The 23,117-nt window shown below is 41.4% G+C and overlaps 1 protein-coding gene across 7 annotated transcripts in view; it reads right to left on the reverse strand.

The window, feature by feature from the left end:
* p4ha1b (prolyl 4-hydroxylase, alpha polypeptide I b) overlaps positions 1 to 23,117 on the reverse strand; it is a 76,762-nt gene that overhangs the window by 14,263 nt on the left and 39,382 nt on the right. For 4 of the 7 annotated variants that reach the window (XM_067972452.1, XM_067972449.1, XM_067972450.1 and 1 more), the window contains exons 7-11: positions 22,719 to 22,924; positions 19,742 to 19,918; positions 18,287 to 18,357; positions 5,457 to 5,556; positions 1,339 to 1,392 (exon numbers count right to left, since the gene is read on the reverse strand). In XM_067972452.1, the coding sequence (XP_067828553.1) occupies positions 1,339 to 1,392; positions 5,457 to 5,556; positions 18,287 to 18,357; positions 19,742 to 19,918; positions 22,719 to 22,924 (608 nt within the window). Of the gene's footprint in view, positions 1 to 1,225; positions 1,280 to 1,338; positions 1,393 to 5,456; positions 5,557 to 17,773; positions 17,845 to 18,286; positions 18,358 to 19,741; positions 19,919 to 22,718; positions 22,925 to 23,117 lie in introns of all 7 variants that reach the window. The other 3 variants (XM_067972455.1, XM_067972454.1, XM_067972453.1) reach the window with 3 other exon arrangements.

Genomic DNA, 23,117 nt, shown 5'->3' on the forward strand with positions numbered 1-23,117 from the left:
CAACTAAATATTTTTAAAATGCCTGTCCTAGCCCAGGAATCGTACCAATCAACCAGAGTAGTGCTTCCCTCAAGCCATTGCGAATGTTCTCCTCCATCATAACATATGCACAGCCATACTTGTAGAATACAAGTAAAATATTAAGAATAATATGTTGTCATTCTTTCTCTCTCAAGGGCACTGGGCCCAATCAATCTTCTATATGAGTATATTAAAACAATACATCTAGTGCACCCAAAAGTCATACTCTAGATGCCACATTTTGGCAAGCATGCAGAACAATCTTCAAAACTTCTGACTTGCAGCCTGAAGTTTCCACGCACTTTTCACAGTGCAGGGTTGGGAGAAGATCATATGATTAATGTGGCTCATGTATTGTGCTGAATCCTTAAAGGGACAATGTCCCAGTGGTGCACACCCAAAACAAAAAATTGGGCCTAAATGAGGAAGAACATAGGAATTATAGAGCAAATGCCTGGATTCTAGCCAATTTTAGTTTATCAATGTGTAAAAATCAAGTACAGCATTGAGAGAAGCATTGATAGATGATAGATCAGTATCCATATAGAAGCTCTATCACTGCACCATGAAAAATAATTCATTAGAAAAATGAAGCTTAAGATAACTGTAAAGAATCTGTAGATAGCTGAGAAGTCTACAGATCACAAAGGCCAAATATTGTAATGTCAGACTGTGTTGGACTTTACTTAAGTCAAAGGGGCTTATTGACGAATTGCAGATCTTCCACACACTTGTTCATCACTAGGGCAGCATGGCATAACTTCAGTACTGCTCTTGCCAGAGGTTTGATGGGTTAAATGCACAGGGATTGAGAATACACATTACAATATTCCCAATAAATCAACAGCCATGTCAATTTTGTAGCCAATACTAATTTTTAACTTTACTGTAGCAAACAAAAGACAATCGATATTTTTCCCTTCTCCAAAAATACATGGAAACCTGCCTCCCCAGCTCACCAAGAAGCCTGCTGTGTGCACTGAATTGTTGGTTTATATCGGCTCCTGAATTTTGTAATGTAAAACCATCACCTAGCATGCAGTGATAAATTATTGCAACTATATATTGATCAATCAATATGATTTTCCCAAATAAGATGCTGCCCTTATCATGCAACATTACTGATTAGGGCTATTCTACTCACGCAAACCTATTAAAAAGCAGAAAGCTTTGTAATAGTTGCAGCTTTTGTGACTCTACTTGCCCGTGCAAAGTCATAGTGGGGCTCATACTGCCCTCCCACGCCATAATTAGCCACCTGAAAGAGAAACAGATGGAGGAAAAAAGAGAGCTGAAAACCAACGATAACTCACTTACCCGTCCAAAGTCAAAGTGAGGCTCGTACTGGCCCCCAACCCCATAATTGGCCACCTACGGCAAAATGAGAAGTCAGACAGAACTGGTCAAATACTCAACATTTCATAGGCACTGAGCACTATGCACAGGATTACTGTACAGTGGAAAGCGTATCCCCAGGCCAGATGGTGCACAGGCTGAACACCAATATGAACCATGGTTTGGCCAAAGATGTCTTCAAGCTGAAATTGGAACTTTCACTTTGTATTTTAATTCCATTAATGTTAATAGGTTAGACATCTGTTCTAACAGAATCCAACAGTTTTATCTCCAAGCTTGGTCTCAGGAAATGTAGCTGTATTTTTTTGGCAATAATGCAGCACGGAGTACTGCATATACTCAGGGTTATATCTTGGCAGCAACTGTTTCACAGCTTGGCTTTGGCCTTGGCCTGTGTCAAAAAACATGCATGGACATGATTAAAGATCCTAGCATAGACAAGCTTTATAACCATCGTATCTCATTCCCTGTTAAACAATCCCAAAGCAAAACACAAAGAGCAACACTGACTGTGTCTTCTGATAGGACTTCAAAAGGTGTTTAAAATACCCACAATTACGATGGATTTTGACTCAGAAGAAAATAAAATCACATGGGGAGAGATTTTGCTTTCGCATGTTTAAACTTACTGTACATTCTCACATACAAGGTGACCCACGTGAAAGACGGTCACCTGTCAGCAGTCTGGACTTTTCATTTGGCATTTTCCCATTTATTTTAAACAGTTGAACATTGATTGAAAAAAAAATTTAGTCCACAGCTTCAATCCTCACCTGTGTGATGGCTGGCATCGACAAAATACATTCCCTCTCCATTATTTCTCATTTCAACCAGCTTATTCCTATCAGCTGTTGCTTTGCTCCTCCAGCGCTGAGATATTTAAGCAGCAACTCTCCCTCCAACTTCAGCCCTGGCTACAGCTGCTGGTTTTAAATCTCTCCCTGTACCTACTCTGCTGGGCCTGTCTCTAATTTAAAACTCATCAGTAGGAGCTGGGGCTGGAGTTAGGTGGGAGCATTGCTATTTAAATATCACAGTGCTGGATGGGCAGGGCAGGGGAGAGCAACAGCTGATAGGAAAGTGCTGTTTTCAGATACTAATGTTGACCCACCATCTTTACAGAAGTTGTTCTGCTAGAAGGGAAACCAGACGAAGTTATGTCCCATATGTAAGGCAACCATTACCTTTAGGAATTAACACAAAGCATTTGTATTCTGAGAATAAAAATGTAATCTAGTCTAGTAAAAAGGTGTTTTATTCCCACTCATGGACTGAGGCTACAAACAAGAGAATATTAATAATCTGTTACCACTTCTAAAAACAAGTCAACAATGCTAAATAAATGCTGGGACCATAGGATCAGATGTTTGGGTGTGCAAAAGGCTTTCAGGAAAAACATAAATCTCAGTGGAATTCATCTTAAACCACGATTAGCTTACAGATTGAGTCTTGGATTAGATCTTACTGTACTAACACTATTTAGTGATGGGGGAAACTTTCCTCTGGCTGTTTTATGTTAGCAATACTGTAAATGTAATGGGAATGATTTCCTATTTCCAGCAAAATCAAAGAAATTCTAAAGGGACAACAGAGATCTTGCCGCTACGTTAATGTCGTCACTAACACATTTTCCCTTGTGGGAACATTATGCCACATTCCATTACAGGCAGCTGCCACAGGTTGGGAGTGAGGTATTGTCATTAATATGGAAAGGAAGTGGAATCATCATTTTACATAGTTTAATTCCAAGTAAAAGTCTGGGTTAACTTTTCCTATACCCTTAATAATCTAATATACTTCTATAAGATCACCTTTCAGACCACCCCCTCTCTGGGCTGAAAAGGCCAAGTTTCTTCAGTCTTTTCTCATAATTCAGACCTCTGACATTGGAGACCAGACTCTTATTTGTTGGAGACCAGATCTGGATGCAGTATTCAAGGTGCAATCTGTCCAGCACATTATATGGTTGAATCGTCACCTCCTCTGACTTCTACTATTTTGGCTATGTAGTTCAACATACTATTGGCCTTGTTGATTGCTGCTCCACATTGGTAGGACATGTTTAGCACCAACTCTACTAAGACTCCTAGGTCTCTTTCAATTTCATCCTTAGCTATTTCAACATTATTCATGGAGTATGAATGTCATCTATTTTTCCTTCCTATGTGTAGCATTTTGCACTTGGCTGCATGGAATTTCTTCTGCCATTGTTCTGCCCACTTACTTATTTTGCCCAACTCATTGTGTAATTGCTGAGCCGCTGCCTCCCATTTCATTGTCCCTCCTAGTGTGGTATCATCATTTGACTACTTTGAGTTTCTGAGCCCAGGTCATTTATGTCAATTAGAAACAATAGTAGTCCCAATACAGAGCCCTGAGGAAAGCCACTCAGTACTTCTCCCTTCCACCTCACCCTGACATAACGTCTCTAACGAGTACATGCCGTTTCCTATCCTTCAGCCAGTTTCTTATCCATTCCCAGGGTTTACCCTTAATCCCCACAGCTCCCTGAAGACAGTCAACCCCTTTAAGGAGGCATACTCTGATCAGCCAATATAAATCTGATAAACATAAGTTACAGTTAACAAAATTCATTCTAGGAATATTTAAAGGACAAATTACTTTCTATCAGGATTATACATGGAGAGTTTTAATGGTTCATTTAAAGAGAATGTTTGGCTAAAATGAAAAGTTTTGTCAAGCTTTGAAAGGTTTCTGCTGTGATGAGCGTACTGTCTTCACAAATGGTTTTGGTTTAGCTACCAGAATAAAATTCAGCGTTTATATAGAATTCAATAAAGTGCTGTTTTATGATGGTAATTTGCAGTAGAATAAAATCTGGTTTGAACAGACCTTCCATCCCTCCCAACTTCCACCTCTTTTCTCCTGAAAGATGTTGCTCAGGCTTTTAACAAAAAAGTCACAATCCTTTAACAGGTACAGTCGAATCCATGCAAATATCACTTTTTCCAGCTGTAAGGAATCTTACAACACCAGGTTATAGTCCAACACTTTTATTTTAAAATCACAAACTTTCGGAGATTATCTCCTTCGTCAGGTGAGTAGTGAATGAGAGGTTCTCAAATCGCATATCTTATTAGGCTGGGACACCATCACACCAATCAAAGGTGTCGTTGGTGTTCAGACAGGTTAGCCACGGAAAACAATAGGTCCCAGTATACTGAATACACAATGTGTCAAATTACACAGACAGAGAGTAAGAGACCCGAAAGGCTGATAGTAGAGATCATCCCTCCCCTTGAACAACTGCATCGATTTAAAAACCTGCAAAAAAGTTGTGTGTCTAACTTCTTGAGCCATGACCTGTGCCACAAAGTTGTGTGCCCAAAGTTCAGGCACCAATGCAGTTGTACTCGTTATAAACGTACCATATAAAATTAAGGGGCAGACTCACCTACAGAACCTAACTGACAATGCAAGACCTGTTGGAGAAAAGGTATAGAGTAATAGAGGAGCCCTCCAAATATAGGAAAAAAAGCAAAAAGAATACTGCTTTATACATAGAACCCAATGCTACAAAATCAGCAGTTGGCCTGCACTGCATAGCCTGAAAGGATATATTCGGAACAAATGAGAAATCCTAACTAAAGTTCGGCAGAAGGGAAAGAGAATGCTATCCAACGCCTCGGCTATTGAAGTTGGGAATTCTACTGTATATCATCCTGGCTATTAAAGCGGGAGGGGGAGAAATTGGGAAAATGTTACCTGATTAGCCATTGTTGAAGGGGGAGGGCAGAACCCTACCTGACGCCTTAGAAACTGAAGTTAGCAACACTAGCCAACATCTTAGCAACTGAAGTTGGGGGACTTCTATTCCTTTCTTTAATTTCACTGATCACTTTCACAAACAAAAGACCCTGCCACATATTCCAAACCAGGCGCTGCTCTATTATGGAGAACTCTGATTTGTAATATTGTATTCTACTTTTAAAAAATATATGCACACCATATGGCTGTAACGGTCATTTCTATTGGGATAAATACCCACCTCCCTATTCATTAGGGCTCAATTTCATTTCCATAAAATCTTTTTGCACACAGTTCAGGTCGACACTCACCTGTAGCTCCTCTGCTGTGGAAACATCAAGCCCTGTGAGGTCTTCTATCCTTTGGTTAATACGATTAATCACGGGGTCTTCATATCCTGACAGCCAAGCACTGAGTGGAGGCAAAGAATGGTTTGTTCAAGTTAGTGCATTACTATCAGTGATTATATAGCTTCAGCAGATGCCCTTGCTATATCTTCCACAACACCTTTCCCTCCAGAATTCTGATTAATCCTATTAAGGGCAGCAGCTTGGAGCTAAATAATCATGAATATCTGTACTCCAAAGACTCAACCTGCAGCTGTTCCACAGCTACAACAGCACAAAAGTTATCACATTGAATAACTTTATAAATAGTACCACTACAAATAGACCAAATAACTTATCTCCCCCTGTACAGTTACCCTTTATTGACCACTGCCCAAGAGGGTGGTTCTTCTACAGAAGGGAGACCCAGATGAAGGGAGCGACAGATTTTTTTCCACCCATGAAGGCGACATTATTCTACAACTGGCCAGCAGGGGCATGGATTCCTGGGCCATATCAGCCAGGTGATGTTAGTTTCAAACACGCATATCTCTCAGAATAACACTGACGTGGTATCAGCCATTCTTAACATGTCGACAACCACGGATAATTACATCGAATTTACAGCACAGAAACAGGCCATTCAGCCCAACATGTCTATGCCAGTGTTAATCTCCATGAGCCTCCTCCCACACTACTTCATCTAACCCTGGTAAGATTCAGTCAATATTCAAAGGACAATCTGATAACACTGCAATGTTAACGAGGTGGGCCTGGACTGAGAGGGCAAACACAGATTAAGCAGTGCGAACACAGTACTTACAGCAATCAGCCCTCTAAAGTATCAATGAACCCAAACAAAGTAAACTTACAGAAGATTACAATTTCTTATCAATGAAGAACGAATTGTTCTTTGTTGATACTGTTCAATAGTGAAGTTGCTGCATCCTTTTTTTCCCTGTCAGTTTTTATAGAACACATCAAATTTCAAACAATTGGAAAAAAATAATTTTCTGGCCGTGTGCAATTACACTGGAACATGCTTAGAACAATCTGGGATCCAGTGAAATGATCAATTACAGTGAAAGAAACTCCAAATTCCATGTAAAATACTTACCTGTAACTACAATTCGGTTGTAATTATGTTACTATCTATTTCTGCGCAATAAACTATTTAGCCCGATCAAAAGATTATAATTTAGGTGTCGACCTTGGCTTAGAGGTAGCATTATTGCCTTGGAGTCAGAAGGTTGTGGCTTCAAGCTCCACTGCAGAGACTTAAGCACATAATCTAGGCTGGTACTTCAGTGCAGTATTGAGGGAGTGCCGCATTGTTGGAGGTGCCGTCTTTTGGATGAGATGTCTGCCCTCTCTATTCAAAGAAGGGGAGGGGAGTTCTCCCAGTGTCTTGGTCAATATTTATCCCTCAACCAACATCACTATAAACAGATTTTCTGGTGATTTATCTCACTGCTGTTTGAGGGACCTTGCTGTATTCAAATTTGCTGTTGCATTTCCCAAATTACAACAGCGACTACACTTTAAAAGTATTTCATTGGTTGTGAAGCGCTTTGAAACATCCTGAGGATGCAGAAGGCGCAAGTTCTTTCCTTTACCGATGAGTGGAAACTAATGCCTCAACTGATTAAATACATAATCTTTATCAGCACTTTTTTTTGAAAAAAAGTGTTCACTTTACACAGACATTTTACATTATTGAATCTGAATAAGTATTGTGGAACCAGACTCCACCACCAATGCAAGCAGGGACAATGCAAAACAAACAAAAGCAGCATTAAGTATCTTGCTCATTAGGTGCATCACAGACGAATCGTGTGCAAACAGCTATTTGTAAGAGGAACTTCAGAGGTACCAGGAGTTCACTGAAAACTGGTTTTATCCAGATACCTGGAACTGCTGACGATAAACCATTTAAGGAGAGCCATCAAAAAAATGTGTGGAATGTGCCCAATAAAACATGTGCCAACATAAATAAAAAGCTACTGCATCTCCACTCTGAATTGACCTTAGAACACAAGTTATGTGTGATGAACTTAAAATCACAAATAACTTGAGATAAAGGGAGGGGGGAATTCTTTGCACTAAATATTTTGACAGGAAGAACTTCGCTGCCAAGATTTCCTCAAAGATATTTTTCAAACTTTACTTTTCTCCAAATATTGACTAGCAACAGCAAAATTGGAGTAAAGTTTTACCAGTGAACACAACCTAGTAAAAAAAAAGCCTAGAGATTACACTGGGCAATACTAGTGCCCCAAAACTAAATGTGTTTGTATGAAATTGGTTTGCTATTTTAATTGAAAACGTTAAGCTATTAAGTAGGTTAACACCACCATTAAAATAGCACTCGTGTGTCCCTGCTACGTCCCTGGGGCTATCAGCCTGGCAATCCAGCCTACAAAGCCTAGCCAAGCCAACTCAGATCTATTGCTACTTTTATTTCTCACTCACTGGATTGACTTGTTTGAATTTTATGGGTTTGTACAGGTCTGGTTGTAGTGCTGATGCTTCAATGGAGGATAAATCCTCAAGCAACAACACCAGGATCTGTTTGTATCCACAAATTGACATGTAGACAAATTGATGTAGAGCATGGATTTAAACATCATATGTAGCCCCGAGGCTCTACAGCAAACACTTAAGCAACTCACAAAGATTAAAAACTTGGATGCTCCTGAGATAGCAGACAATGTAATTTCATCCAAACATGTTAAATGTTCCTACACTACTATTGCTTAGTGTCATTTCCTGGCTTATATGACAAATGAAACAGGATAGAAAAGGAGTAACTTAATTCACAAGGCAAAAGTAATTGCCCCACAAATGAGTTTGCTGCTGTCAGCGATACAGTGTGTTGGGAGGAGAGGAAAAGAAGCACAATTAACCAGATAGCCAGAGGGAAGAGAAATACATACAGATATAGGAAGGCTAGTTCGAACAATGGATGTCTACAGTGAAAGCTGCCTGTGATCCTATAGACTCAACTGAAACTATAATCAGCAGCTGAAGGGGAAGGAAAGATTAGAGGAAGGGTCATTCAAGTACTCGCCTATTCTATTTAGAAACATAATAGATTCATTATTTCATTTCACATTTGCATAAAAATGAAAATGGAAATCTGCATCCCTGACCAGTAAAGTGAATTGCCACGTCTCTCCATCCAGCCAGTCCAAAGATGCAGTGTTTAATGTTTACGACGGGGCCTTTGTGGGATGTTCCCAATCAGCCAGCGTGAACAGACTCAAGGGTCTCCACAGCGCCAAGAAAATGGACACCTTTATCAGAAAATGTTAATAAAACAAACAATGACAAGTCTAATACTTTTCTACATAGAATGCAGGAGTACTCAGGACAAAGAAGGATTCCACTAGACTTTCCTTTTCTTTTAAAGGACAGTGTTTGATTTTTATTAAAGAAGGTTAAGGGTTTCTCTTTCAGCTACTTTTAACAGCTGTTTAAACCATTTCTCATGCCTGCACAGAGCCTGAACTGCTTGTGTGGACACGTAGCAGACTGCAGAAAAATTCTAAAATGAACTTGCGCTGTTCAAATTCATCTGTCCCAACTGCAGAATGCTGTGTTACACACTGAATTATTCCCCATCTGTAACGTACGTGCAGCAAGCAGCAATATTCACACATACCAATCCCTATCATATATGTCAAACTGTTCACAATCCTTAAAATATATTCAAGTAATCATTGCAAGGAAATTAGACAGCAGCTCATAAAACTTCCAGAAACCGATCCAATGACATGCAAGCTCGTAACTGGAGGGGCAGGAAGAGGAGGAAGGCTCATCAAACCGTATTTAAACTATTCCCAAACAAAACAGAGGCCCTGAAAATCTGCCAAACTCTCACTGTAACCCACCGTAAAATGGCCAGGATCCTGCTGCACGAGGTCTCTGCTGTTACTGGCATTTGTCAGCCTGCCTTGTAAAGGGGTGGAACATACAGCCACACCTTACTGGGTAAATATGGTTGTGGAGGGGGGAGGGGAGGTGGGTGGGCAGCAGAGCCAGGTTGAGGTCTCCCTATGCTGGGAGATCCCACTTCCCAGGGCTCATTTGGGACCCACTGTAGTACTAGAGATCAGTACGCCCAGTGAAATTAGGCAAAACGTCTCCAGATGGGTGGAGGTGGACCCCACCGACTTGGGTGGGTCCAAGCGAGAGGAGTGGTCTAGCCCCCCCAAGACTGCGTTAAACTTTTTAAAACAAAATATCTTGACTGGCCCACTTACACAGGGTTCAAAGGGGACATGGCTTGGGTTGGCGCTGGGACCCGGGCAACCCGCCCCTCCCATTGTGGGCAGGCCCGCAACGTCCCGGCATTGTCCAGGCATGTCCCGGGATGCCCCATCCAAACTACAGGCCCTTCTGCTAACCCCACAAACTCCGGTGGGGATAGTGCTGGAGGGCACTGGCAGGCACAGAACAGGGCTCTGTGGCAACCTTTACATTTAGCACATAACCACAAATAAATGGGGGGGGGGGCGGTGAAGACTAAACTGAGCGATCAAATTTCAAAAGATCCAGCCCAGTTAGTTGCCACATCATTTTAATTGCGTATAAAATAAACCTATTGCAGTACATGATGTACTTTTCTTGGTGGAGAGCTTAGGCAGCCAATCCATTGTTCCTGATCCTTGGCAAATACTGCACTGTAACTGGACTCTAGCAGGGGTGCAGGTATAACCTGGGGTAATTTGCTGTTCAGTTACTTGGCCATCTCCCCAGGAAGAGGAGTACATGCTGACTCGCCTCAATGGCATGGCTGAGCTCAAGGTGCTTAGATGAAGTGATTTGGCACGGTGCAACACACCATGAATTTCTACACTTGCCACGTGTCATGCAATTTGTGGTCCTAGTACCACAATGTTACACGGAGGCAGCGTGAATGCCAATTGCTGAGCAAGAATAAATGACTTACCCTAGGAATTGCGAGTGCAAACCCCTATCCTAGTTTTCTGTTCTCTCATTATAAAGCCTTTTTTTACAGCAAAGAACATTAAACTGGGGCCAAGTTTCAAACTTTATTAACAGATAATTAGTTAATATGGAGCTGTTGCCACTTTCAGAGATCACAAGGTTTACTGCAGAGGCTGAAGAACTTACATAAATTAAAAGGCAACAAGCCTTGCAGATTTTAAGAACAAATTCCAGATTAAGACAAGGCCATCGGGCCCAGCAAACTCAGTCCATCCAGAGTCCACAAATTAACTATTCTATCGTAGATTGCCAGCCTTGCCATCCCTCCCAATTGATCCCCTGCTTCAAAAAGGATTAGTTGCTGCTTCTATATTGCTTTAGTGCCATACTAGTGACACCAGCACCCAATTCATAGGTCTCCCACAGACAGCGGCAATTCCAAAATAAACTTGCCGGATTCAGCAAGGCTGGTGATTGGGAAGACCTGGTTAAAAAATGGATATTTCTGGCTGACTGTCGTAGCCAAACTGGCAAGATTACTTTGGAATTGCAGTACCAGCTTTTAACTAATAACAAGGGCAGCTGATTTCCTTCCTCTTCCTCCACTGCGGGCGGGGGAGGGAGGAGAAATCAGATATTAATATCCTTATAATCCTTCATATTTAAATAGCGCCTTCAACATAGTAAAACATCCCAAGGGGCTTCACAGGAGCTTAATCTAACAAAATGAGATTCCTAGGGTAAGTCATTTATTCTTGCTCAGCAATTGGCATTCACACTGCCTCCGTGTAACATTGTGGTACTAGGACCGCAAATTGCATGACACGTGGCAAGTGTAGAAATTCATGGCGTGTTGCACCGTGCCAAATCACTTCATCTAAGCACTTTCGTGACAAGTCCTTGAGCGCAGCCATGCCATTGAGGCGAGTCATGGAGAAGAGGTCAGCATGTACTCCTCTTCCTGGGGAGATGGCCAAGTAACTGAACAGCAAATTACCACAGGTTATACCTGTATCACTGTTAAGAGTCCAGTTACAGTGCAGCATTTGCCGAGGATCAGGAACAACGGAGCCACGTAAGGAGATATTAGGAGAGGTGACCAAAAGCTTGCTCAAAGAGATAGGTTTTAAGGAGCGTCTTAACGGAGGAGAGAGGGCTTAGGGAGGAAATTTCAGAGCTTAGGGGCTAGGCAGCTGAAGGCACGACCACCAATGGTGCCAGATGGGCACGAGTAAGAATTTGGGCTTAATGCCCAAGTTGTGAGCCAGAAGAGATATTAGTATATCTCTCTTTCTCTTGTGTTTATTTCTCTTTCTGTCTGAAAGGATCTGAAGTATTATTGAACAAGAGGAGTGGTGTTTGGATGAGATCTAATGACAGGCAACTCAAATACAAAAAGGCATAATTAAATTCAAGCCTTTGCCTTTGGATGGCTAGGATTTATTTATATTAAATGGGGGGTAATGTGCCTTTAGTGTTAATTATTTTCATTAGTGATTTCAAGGAAAGCATAAATGGTGCTATTATTACATTTTCAAAGGATATGAAAGTGTGTGCAATGGTTGGCAATAAGGTACAGATTAATAGCTTCCAAGCTGATTTAAAGAAGCTAAGTGAATGGGCTTATAAACAGCAGATGCCATTTAATATGGAGAGACTTTGTGTTATGCACATGTTGTCAAGCATGTCTATTCCATGCATGGAACTATTTTGAACAGGGCAGTGAAAAGGTAGGACCAGGCAAGTCTAGCTCCACAGGTACAGAATCAACTGTCTCCTCTTAACTGATGTTCAGGCAAAGTTTGGCCCACCCAAACTGGTAACATGAAAGGGGTCAGGTAAACGTTGCCCCAAAGGGACTTCATCAAGTGCCTTCCCACCAGTATTTTCCAAGGTTGGGTTCGTCCACCCAAACTGATTTTTAAAAACCAAGAATGTGTTAGAAATGGTGTGGTCAGGGGAAATTAGAACAAACTGACATGCACTTCCCACCACCACTAAAAGTAACAGAGCAGGAAAGGAACTTGAGGGTAGTCATCAAGACCACTAATTTTCATTTGTAAACAATTTTACAACACCAAGTTATAGTCCAACGATTTTATTTTTAATCCCACACCGCCTGAGGAAGGGGAAAGCCCCCGAAAGCTTGTGGGATTAAAAATAAAATCGTTGGACTATAACTTGGTGTTGTAAAATTGTTTACAATTGTTAACCCCAGTCCATCACCGGCATCTCCACATCATGGCTACTAATTTTCAAGAGAGACAAGAAACTCCAAAATACGATACACAAAAACACCAGTAAAAATCACAAAATTCCATGTAATAAAAAATAAAATTTGACTTAGAGTTACCACAAAACACTAGCCACAATAGTGAATGACCAATCACTGAAGGTTTAAAGCAATGCGAGATAGCCAAAGGGAAAGCAAGCAGGGTTCTAGAATGTATTACCAGGTCAGTAGAGTACAAAACTAAAAGCATTATACAGTGGTTATATAACATACGAAACAGGAACAGGAGTAGGCCATACGGCCCCTCGAGCCTGCTCTGCCATTCAATAAGATCGTGGCTGATCTTCGTCCTCAACTCCACTTTTCCGCCCGATCCCCATATCCCTTATAAGGCTTTAGTGTATCTGCACTGGGAATCTTGTGCCTAGATTTGGTTACCACATCTACTAATGGATCCAGGTTCTGGGGAGCGTGCAAAGGAGGGCACCAAGGAGGATACCTAAACCTAGATTTCTAAGTTACAGTAATAGGCTTGGAGAGTCAGTTTATTCATTTTGGGGTGATATGATTGAGGTTCTTAAAATTATAAAAAGGATGACATGTTGTAGCTTTGGATAAGATATCCAAAATGGTTAACGTTTGTAGGATGGAGAAATGCCTACAAAATATGTAGGCGATGGATCAAGTTAGTTTCCAGAAAGGATTTCTTCTCTCAGAGGGCTGTTGCCCACTGGAGCAAGCCATTGGAGGATATGGAAAGTATGGGCAAGCCACAGTTCTTTGAAAATGGACTTAATACCCCTCGCACTGAGGAACCTGTTAAGTTCATCTATTGATAGGTCATAGGCAACCATGGCCTCATGGACCATGGTTTGTGGAGTCAGAGAGAATTTCCCTATTTTTCCTGAAATTTGCTACCATTCCCCCCCCTCCTCCCTTTTCAGGAGTTACTATGGTTAATGACTGGGGAGGGTGATGCATGAAGTCACACTGTGCAGCAGATGGGTGAACATTAATGAGCACGGTGGTTTTTGTAACTCCCTCTTTTGTATGTAGTCAAAAAAAAACATTCTATACAAACTTGCAGTAAAAGATACTATAATCATTAATGCTTTCGTGTGCCAGGCATCACATTAAGTTCACCTACAGCTATCTTCAATATAAAAGATCCCAGAACAGATTCATCCATCAAATTACCAGATAATACGTATAATCACAGAAAACAGAAGCTATCTTAGAGTAATTTCAAGGAGAGAATCTGAATTCAGTACTCTATAGATGATTATAAACTGCTCGAGTTGCAGACTCCGTTTAAGAGGTCATCAAACTCCTTTGATTGGATTACTGCCTTGTAACTACACCCAGTTACCCGTTATTCTTTCAATAGGAGCATACTAATAACTGGCTCATAAACAGTTAAACTGATCAAAGCCAAGACTGCAAAAACAGATGGCAGTCAGACTGCAGAGAATCATTACTCTTCTGACTTCAGAATGGTCTTCTCAATCAAAGAGAGGACGAGGACTAAACAAGGCAAGACTTTGTGCTGTTTATAACATATTCATGGCAAGGCAGGGAAGGTAATATCACCAAAAGGAAGTTATATCAAAGGAGTACATGTCACAGATATTTTAGCAGTAGTCCCATAGGATGGTGGGATTGGAATCCTGCTGTATTAGTAGGCCAGCTTCATACTATTCTCTGATCCAAGATAAGGTAACTTTTTAGACTGATTTAAATCAGTTTCAGCACATTATTGGGAATTACACAGCTAGAAGTGCGACTTTTCTGTGACAAGGGTGTTAGCCCTCCACCAGCGACAAAAGCACATAATCCAAGCGGACACTTAAGTGCAGTACTGATGGAGCGCTGCACTGTCAGAGGTATCATCTTTCAGATAAGGCGTGAAAGCAAGGTCCAGTCTGTCCTGTCAGGCTGAGGTAAAAGATCACTTGGTACTATTCAAAGAAGAGTAGGGAAGTTCTCCCGGTGTCCTGGCCAATATTTATCCTTCAACCAACATCACTAAAACAGATTAACTGGTCATTATCTCATTGCTGTTTCTGAAACTTTGCTGTCCGCAAATTGGCTGCTGCGTTTCCTACATTACAACGGTGACTACACTTCAAAAGTAATTTATTGGCTGCAAAGTGATTTAGTATGCCGAGGTCATGAAAGGCACTATATAAATGCAAGCTTGTTCTTTCTGGTACAAATGGAGCTGATGTGTTTGGAGAAGAATCTAGGCTTCAAAAGAGACCAAGAGTCAACGCTGTGATAAATGAATGACCAATATCGGAGAATGTGGGGACACTGTGGTAATAGAATCATAGAATGATACAGCACAGGAGGAGGCCAACGAGTTATCCAATTAGTCCCACTCCCCTGCCGTTTCCCCATAGCCTTGCAAATTTTTCCCCTTCAAGTATTTATCTAATTCTCTTTTGAAAGTTACTATTGAATCTGCTTCCACCACCCTTTCAAGCTGTGCAATGCAGATCACAACAACTCGCTGCCTAAAAAAAGTTCTTTAATTCTTTTGACAATTACCTTAAATATTACAAAGCTCTGTGCCCAGTTACATCCCTGGGAACTCTCAAGGCAATGCATGGACTTCTGATTTCAGACCCCAACAGATGCTATGTGATTTCATCTTTTACTGTCCAGACACCAGGGCGAAAGAATGAAAAAACAGTTCACACCACTGACAGCAACACACCCCATGCCTCCCTAAGCTAACTGCAAACTTCAATGAACCATTTTGTTTTCTTGGCTATAAATGTTATTTTTAGAGCTGACCCTTCCTGAGCAGACTCCGCACCCTATAATTACAGCGCATCCTATTCCCTCTGGACTGTAATAAAATCACGTGGAGGTTTTCCACATTTTCCAGCTAAAAAAGCCAAGTTCTACTTTTACAAGTCTGACCTACATTTTCTGGGCCTGGGTTATACAGAAACTTGACAGAATGCAAACTTAAAGAAATAAAGAGAAAGGAAATCTGTCCATTTTATTCCAATACATAAAAGAGCTGAAGTGAACTAATGCCAAGGTAGCTTCAGCTTATTATTAGCTTAAAGCTGCAACAGGGGGTAGCTAATTTCAGCTGGGGGTCCATTGGCATATTAGTTTGCCTCAGCACTCTTGGCTAAGTAGGATTGGGTGGGAAAAATAGCCACAGTCCCTACTCCCTTCTCCATTTCTGTTCTAATTTAGGAGGAGTGTGGTACAGAACATTTGCGGTAAAGTTTGCACACCAGAGTAGTGATTTTCAAACTATTTTGTCTGCAAAAATTGACACACTCCCTTGGACCCCTTGTACTCACTTCTGAAAGACTGCATCAGCCAGCCAAAGGAAAACTGTGCTATCACTGCAGAAAGCATTACTGGACAGCAGCACAAATAATTATACTAGTGTGTTAACAAAGACGGCGGGGGGAAAGAGAATTGGAGATGCTGTGTTTGTGGCGCTTGGTATACCCAACCAGAGACAGAAACCTGATGACTTTTCGGATCCTTTGGGATCTCTTCAGGGACCTTATATTTATGCCCCTTTGTTCTGGACTCACCCACACGTGGAAACAGATTCTCCACATCATCATTTTAAAGACCTTTATCAGGTCTCCTCTTAATCTTCCCTTTTCCAGAGAAAAAAAGTCCTGGCCTGCACAATCTTTCCCGACAGTTTCATCTTCTCAATTCTGGTAACATCCTTGTAGTAAATATAAATTACTGCACTTTCTCCAGTTCTTCAATATCATTTTTGTAGATGGAGAGACCAGAAAGGCACACAGCATTCCAAGTGTGGTCTAAGCAAGGTTTCATATAAATTTATTACATCCCTTCTTTTGTATTCCATTATTCTAGAAATGAACTCAAGATGCTTTAAACAATTTTAATAATTTGTTTAAATGTACATTTAGCTGATCTAGGGGGAGCTGTTATATGCAAAGAAACTCAGCTTAGACTGAATGCTACTGTTGCTCCAATCTCTCAAGCCATCACACAGATAGCCCTCCACTCAAGTTGGACTATATGTGCATGTACAGCATTCCTTCTGTCCCCAGCAAATAAGCACTTTACGGAGACTGCTAATTGCTATAATTTTTAACAGACACTGATGAACAAAAAAAACCCACATAACTAACTGTAAAGCCTGTGACATTAAAAAAAGTGAACACTCATAATTGATGCCATACAAAAATAAGCATTTTGAAAATACACTACATTCAACCTTCATTGTAACACAAAGCTCAAGAGCCAAGGATGTTGTGTGTGATGCACAATATAGGGCACAACCGAACACAACATATCAGAGAGTGCAACACAATGCAGCAGGAAAAACAGCCTTGTTACCTTGTAACAATGATATGCTGATATCATGGGGGAGTGGGACTAGCTGAATTGCTCTTGCATAGAGCCGGCGCAGACTCGATGGGCCAAATGGCCTCTTTCTGTGCTGTAACCTTTCTATGATTTTAATATTCTCGTTCGTCTGTTGTTTGCAATGAATCAGTGAACACGTTTGTAAACATATTTCCAGATTTGCTACAACATTGGAAAGTATCAGATGTTAAAAGAGTAAATAATAGAAAGGCGCAACGAGTTACATAATGAGGTCTGAAATCCACGATTTGTACCAATGCTGTTGTCATAAGTGGAGTCATCTCACTATGTATACGTATAACGAGTGGCATTATCAAAGAAAAAGTTAGAAATATTAAGAAGACAAGAGGACCTTGTTGAGAAACTAGTTCTTAGAATCTATCTAAATTTAAAATTTCAACATATTGACAAGTAGCAATTTGTGCTTCTCCAATCACAGACTGCAATCATAATTCATTTTTATTGAAACCTCATCATACAAATGACCAGTTACCTGTACCCTGCCCTGGCATCACGAATGCTCTGTGTGGTTCTGAAACTTTTGTTATTCCAAGCACTGGATAATTCGCTTTCTCAATTAGTTAGTACAAAGCTCAACAGGACGTCGAGCAGTTGGACAAAAAACCGCAACATTAACCACAGATGAAGCTGCTCACAGTCAATGTATGTGGTGGTAGATCTATCCCATCTCGTTGAACTGTTAAAGAGTACCTCATAACATCCCCCTTACCTTTTGGAGACTCTGTAAGTTGCAACAGTCAACTGGCCAGTCACAGGGTCATGCACAGTGGCACGCTTCAGCTACAGAAAGAGAAAGGACAAATTTAATCCTGCAACAGCCAGATCTCCAGTCATAAGTGGAATTCTGGAAGCTTCCGATTGTTCAGGATATGGGGGGAGGGAAATGGAAGAAGGCGCAAGTATTGTATCTGGGGCTGAGTTCCAATTCAATGTCCTTTCACTTTTTAAAATTTGGTTTTCCTCAAACTTAAGTTGAGGATGGTGGTGGGGGGGGGGGGGGGGAAATGTGAGATTGCATTTGTTTAAGCTGCCTGCACATATTAGAACCACAGGTTCGAACTGCATGTTTGCAATTCACTGACGTGTTGATAATTCGGCCCGGCTCTTTGTCGTCACCTATTCCCAGTTTCACGTCGGTGGGATGCCAGTTTCCAAACATGCACAGTTTGAACAAGATGCAGCAGCTTCACTGTGAAGAGGAGCTGGCACAGCTCTCGCTTACCTTTTGCTTATTCTGTAGTGAGCTGTCTCCAGCATTCCAGTTATTGGGTTAGAAATGGTGGCTCGTCTCAGCTGTGAAGCCAACCAATCAGAAAACAAAAGATTACCACCAACTTGGCTGGATGTAGAACAGGACCAATCAGAACCCTTCCAGTGAAAAAGCCAAGCCCATCCCTCTGGAAGTTAAGTTAACTCTTAAGTTATTTTACCACAATCTTTGGCTCGTGTGCAGTTAGCAGCGACAGCAACAATCGCACTTGTGGAGCTTTAAAGCAGTGGTACTTCTCAAATGACATTAATAGCGATCGGATCATGAATCTTGCAATGCTACCACTGGTTTATTATATAAGCATATATTACGGTAACCAATCACAAGGGCACGTGTGACTTTATTCTATAGCACCAAAATATGCAAACAAGTATCAAAATAAAATCGTGAACACATTTCAATTTCTTTTGACCATTAAACAACTTCAAATTCTGTGTTGTCAAGAATTTTCTTTGCCTCTTGGCTATGTTAAACGAGTTTAGACGATCTCAATCCAGCCCTTGATGGTTTACAGTACGAAACCACACCTAATTCAGCACTAATTGCCACTAAATTAGAAACCTCATTCAGAATGGTCAAAGGATGAAGTATTCCAAACACATTCTATAACTAGGGTTGGACGATTTTGTGACAAGTACATTTTACTTCCTGTAGAACAAAAAGAGCTTTTCTGTGCTCTCTGAAATTGTTGCACAGATGCTGACGGGGAGTTAGGAAATCTGCTTTCCATCATGGACCTATGCAGATCTTGCACTACTCCATCAGTTACACAAGTAGTAAACAGATCTTCACAGTGCCCTCAGTGTTAAAGCCAAATGCGTGCCCTCAGGGTCTCAAGTCACAAGATTTAACAGAGGGTGAAGATTGTTTATTCACTAACACAATAATAGGTTGAAATTTTAGGTAGGATACTGAAAATGGATGTTTCAGTTGCTTTTGTTAGGGTTGGGGCTTAAAAAAAAGTTAAAACAATTTTCCGTTGTGACAGCATTTTTGTTTTAAAAAAGGAGAACATGATTCCTTCACTGTTCCTCTTCTCGGGTTGCTTCACGTGATGCACATCCCTATTCAAGAAGGCAGGCCAGAGACCTGCACTCAAAGTCTTGAACCAATGTCGCTCCTATGGGCCCTACACCCACATTGTTGCTCATAGTAGCCTTATCATCACACTCTCAGATTAGGTTTCAAAAGAGCCCAAGACTCAATTTGATCATTTCAAGCAGTCCAACACACTGTATCAATGTACTGGGTGTGGGGGAAGGTGCAAATGGCACAGAAGGACCTTCCAAGAGGGAATGAAAAATAACACAAAATAAGTTTAATTGCGGGACAAATCAACCAGGCTCACAATCGTCCGCTTTGTAACAGAGCTAGTGAACAGCACTTCGGAATGAGGTGATGTCTTACCCTTGGCTTTGCTATCTCTTTCACTCGATCAATTTCCTGGTCAGAGATGATATCAATGTAACGGATAATTCGAGGTTTGTCCCATTCATCCTGCTGTTTCACAGGACTCAGGATGTATCTTGGACTCTTGTTTGCGTCTGAATAGCGGCAAAAGAGCCTTTTCTGCCTTCGAGGAGTCTGCACAGAAACAGAAATAAAGACATGCATTTATATAGTGCCTTATCACATTTGTCGAAGCATCTCAAAGTGCCTGATACCCCGATTTAATTTTGGAGTGCAGTGACTGTTATGGAGACAAATGCAGAACCATTTCGTGCCAGCAACTTGCATTAAGTAGACACGAGATGAAGAACCAATTCATTTGTCCTCTAGTTTCCGGAAGAGGAAGTTATTCAGACAGCGGAAGGGAAAATCACTCCTTTATTGAAAAAAATGAGGAGCATATACAACTAGTTTTATTACTGTGTAAATCTTTTATCCAACATACATGGAGGTGCAGGGCACATTTTACCAGATGCTGTGAACATCTCACTTACCATTATTGAGAACCAGAGACAGAAACTTTTGCAATTTTCAATCAAATGGAATTGAAACATTGACATCTTACTGGTGCAATATTTTTATCACTGAACGTATTAATTTTAATTTGCAGCTTCTCGCTTTGCCACAGTTTTAAAAAAAAAGGATGGTTTCACAGTACAGTTATCATCATGTCTGCTTTGCTGGGAGAAGGTCCTGGGTCCAATCCCCTGTAAAGTCTGGAAGGATAAGTACAGATGAGGAATTATAGAAGATCGCAGATGGAATTTGCAAGTAGACCATCTCACAAGAGAGGGTCTAACCACCTCCCCATGACATTCAACGGCATTACTATTGCCGAATCCCCCACCATCAACATCCTGAGGGGTCACCATTGACCAGAAACTTAACTGGACCAGCCACATAAATACTATGGCTACAAGAGCAGTCAGAGGGTGGGTATTCTGCAGTGAGTGACTCACCTGACTCCCTAAAGCCTTTCCACCATCTTCAAGGCACAGGTCAGGAGTGTGATGGAATACTCTCCACTTGCCTGGATGAGTGCAGCTCCAACAACACTCAAGAAGCTCAACCCCATCCAGGACAAAGCAGCCCACTTGAATGGCAACCCATCCACCACCCTAAACATTCACTCCCTTCACCACCGGCGCACCGTGGCTGCAGTGTGTACCATCCACAGGATGCACTGCAGCAACTCACCAAAGCTTCTTCGACAGCACCTCCCAAACCCGCAACCTCTACCACCTAGAAGGACAAGGGCAGCAGGCACATGGGAACACCACCACCTGCATGTTCCCCTCCAAGTCACACACCATCCCAATTTGGAATTATATTGCCAGTCCTTCATCGTCGCTGGGTCAAAATCCTGGAACTCCCTTCCTAACAGCACTGTGGGACAACCTTCACCACACGAACTGCAGCGGTTCAAGGCGGCGGCTCACCACCATCTTCTCAAGGGTAATTAGGGATGGGCAATAAATGCTGACCTTGCCAGCGATGCCCACATCCCATGAACAAATAAAATAAATGAAATTCAATCTACAGAAGTGCAAGATTATAAACACTGGAAGAAAAAGTGGAAAACCTACTTAACGAATAGGGTTGATCTAGCTAGGGGATTTGCTGAAAGGGATCTGGGAGTGAAAGCAGACTGGTCACTGACCATATTTTGGATAGAGCCATTTTTACAAGCATCGTGCTTGTAACCATTTTAGTTTCATCACGCAAGATAAAAGCACTGGACCGATTTCATGAAAAAATTAAATTTTGCATAAAAAAACACTTTGTATACTAAGCCATTCTTTAAGTCTCCAAGAACAGATGAAAACCAATACCACAAACATTGCCTACACAACCAGACGAACTCTCCAGATAAATAAATAGGAAAATCAGTAATATCACTCAGCCTAGCGCTACTCCAGTGGAAACTTGGTGCTACCAGTTCGGTCCACGGGCACCGCAATTAACTGAACTACACACAGAATACAATTTTTAAGCAATTTTGTTTCCCCGATTTGCTCCTCTTATCCTTCCTCTTGTAAAGGTGGTGACCCATGGTGGAATATCAGCCCTAGCAGTCTTTCAGCACTTTGCCCAAGTGGCCATTCTTCACATCTGAGCCTAGTCAGTGAGCGTCAGCAGCCTATTCAACCATGGGCAGCAATACAGCTGAGCCCAATCTGGTTCTCAACCAACGTCCACATATCACTGGATAATAATCAGCAGCAAGAACCATGGCCAATTCTTCCCCTCTCTGGCAACACTGAGGCACAATTGCTGAAAGATCTGCAGTATTTATTTTGTATTTTATACAGCGCCTTTCACGAACTCAGGGTGTCCTAAAGTGCTTTACAATTAAGTATTTTTGAAGTTTAGTCATTGTTGTAATGTAGGAAACACAGCAGCCAATTTTCACACAGCAAGGCCCCACAAACAGCAATGAAATAATGACCAGATAATCTGTTTTAGGTGTTGGAATAGTGGCCAGGACATTGGGGAGAACGCTCCTGCTCTTCTTTGAAACAGTGCCGTGGGATGTTTTACATCCACTTGAGGGGGCAGACGGGGCCTCGGTTTACGTCTCATCCAAAAGACGGCACCTCCGACAGTGCAGCATTCACTCAGTACTGCACTGAAGTGTCAGTCTGGATTATGTGCTCAAGTCTCTGGAATGGGGCTTGAACACACGACCTTCTGACTCATAGGAGAGAGTGCTACCCACTGAGCCACGATTGTAGTGGGTTCTAAACTCCTTCATTCATTTGATTTCCTCAATGGGGAAAATCAAGGATCTAATCTGGCATCTTCCTCATTTATTTGGCTTGTACATATAAAGTGATACATTCCATAAAAATTGATTTTAAAAGCAAAAGACAGGTACTGAAAGTTGCAAATCCTCAGCACCCAGGAACCCTCGCTGTTCAAATAATTCACCTACCAGTTTGATACCTTCTCCTCGGCAGAGCTTTTCGTAATTCTGTCTCTCTGGTAGGTGATCCTTTGGGCGCCCTTTCTTGGTCTGTGAAACATTCTGCAATTTGCTTCCTTCAGTCTTCTGGGTCACATCTGAATTTTCTTTTTTCTGGTCAGCCATCATATACTCGAAATATCTCAGGTTTCCATTTGCTCGCTGGTGCTCAGGATCTACAACATCAAGGTCAGTGTTACAGTGTTCACAGAAATCTTATTGTCCACTCACACTTCAAGTTAAATATAATTTTGATGAATAAACGGGGCAGCCTCTTAAGGCTTCACTGTCAAATGATTGCTGCAATTTCTCTCCCCACTCCCGCCCAAATACAGGAAGGAGGTAAAGCTTTTAAAAACAATCTTTATT

The sequence above is a fragment of the Heptranchias perlo genome, chromosome 36 (assembly GCF_035084215.1).
Source record: "Heptranchias perlo isolate sHepPer1 chromosome 36, sHepPer1.hap1, whole genome shotgun sequence".
Taxonomy (NCBI): Eukaryota; Metazoa; Chordata; class Chondrichthyes; order Hexanchiformes; family Hexanchidae; genus Heptranchias; species Heptranchias perlo.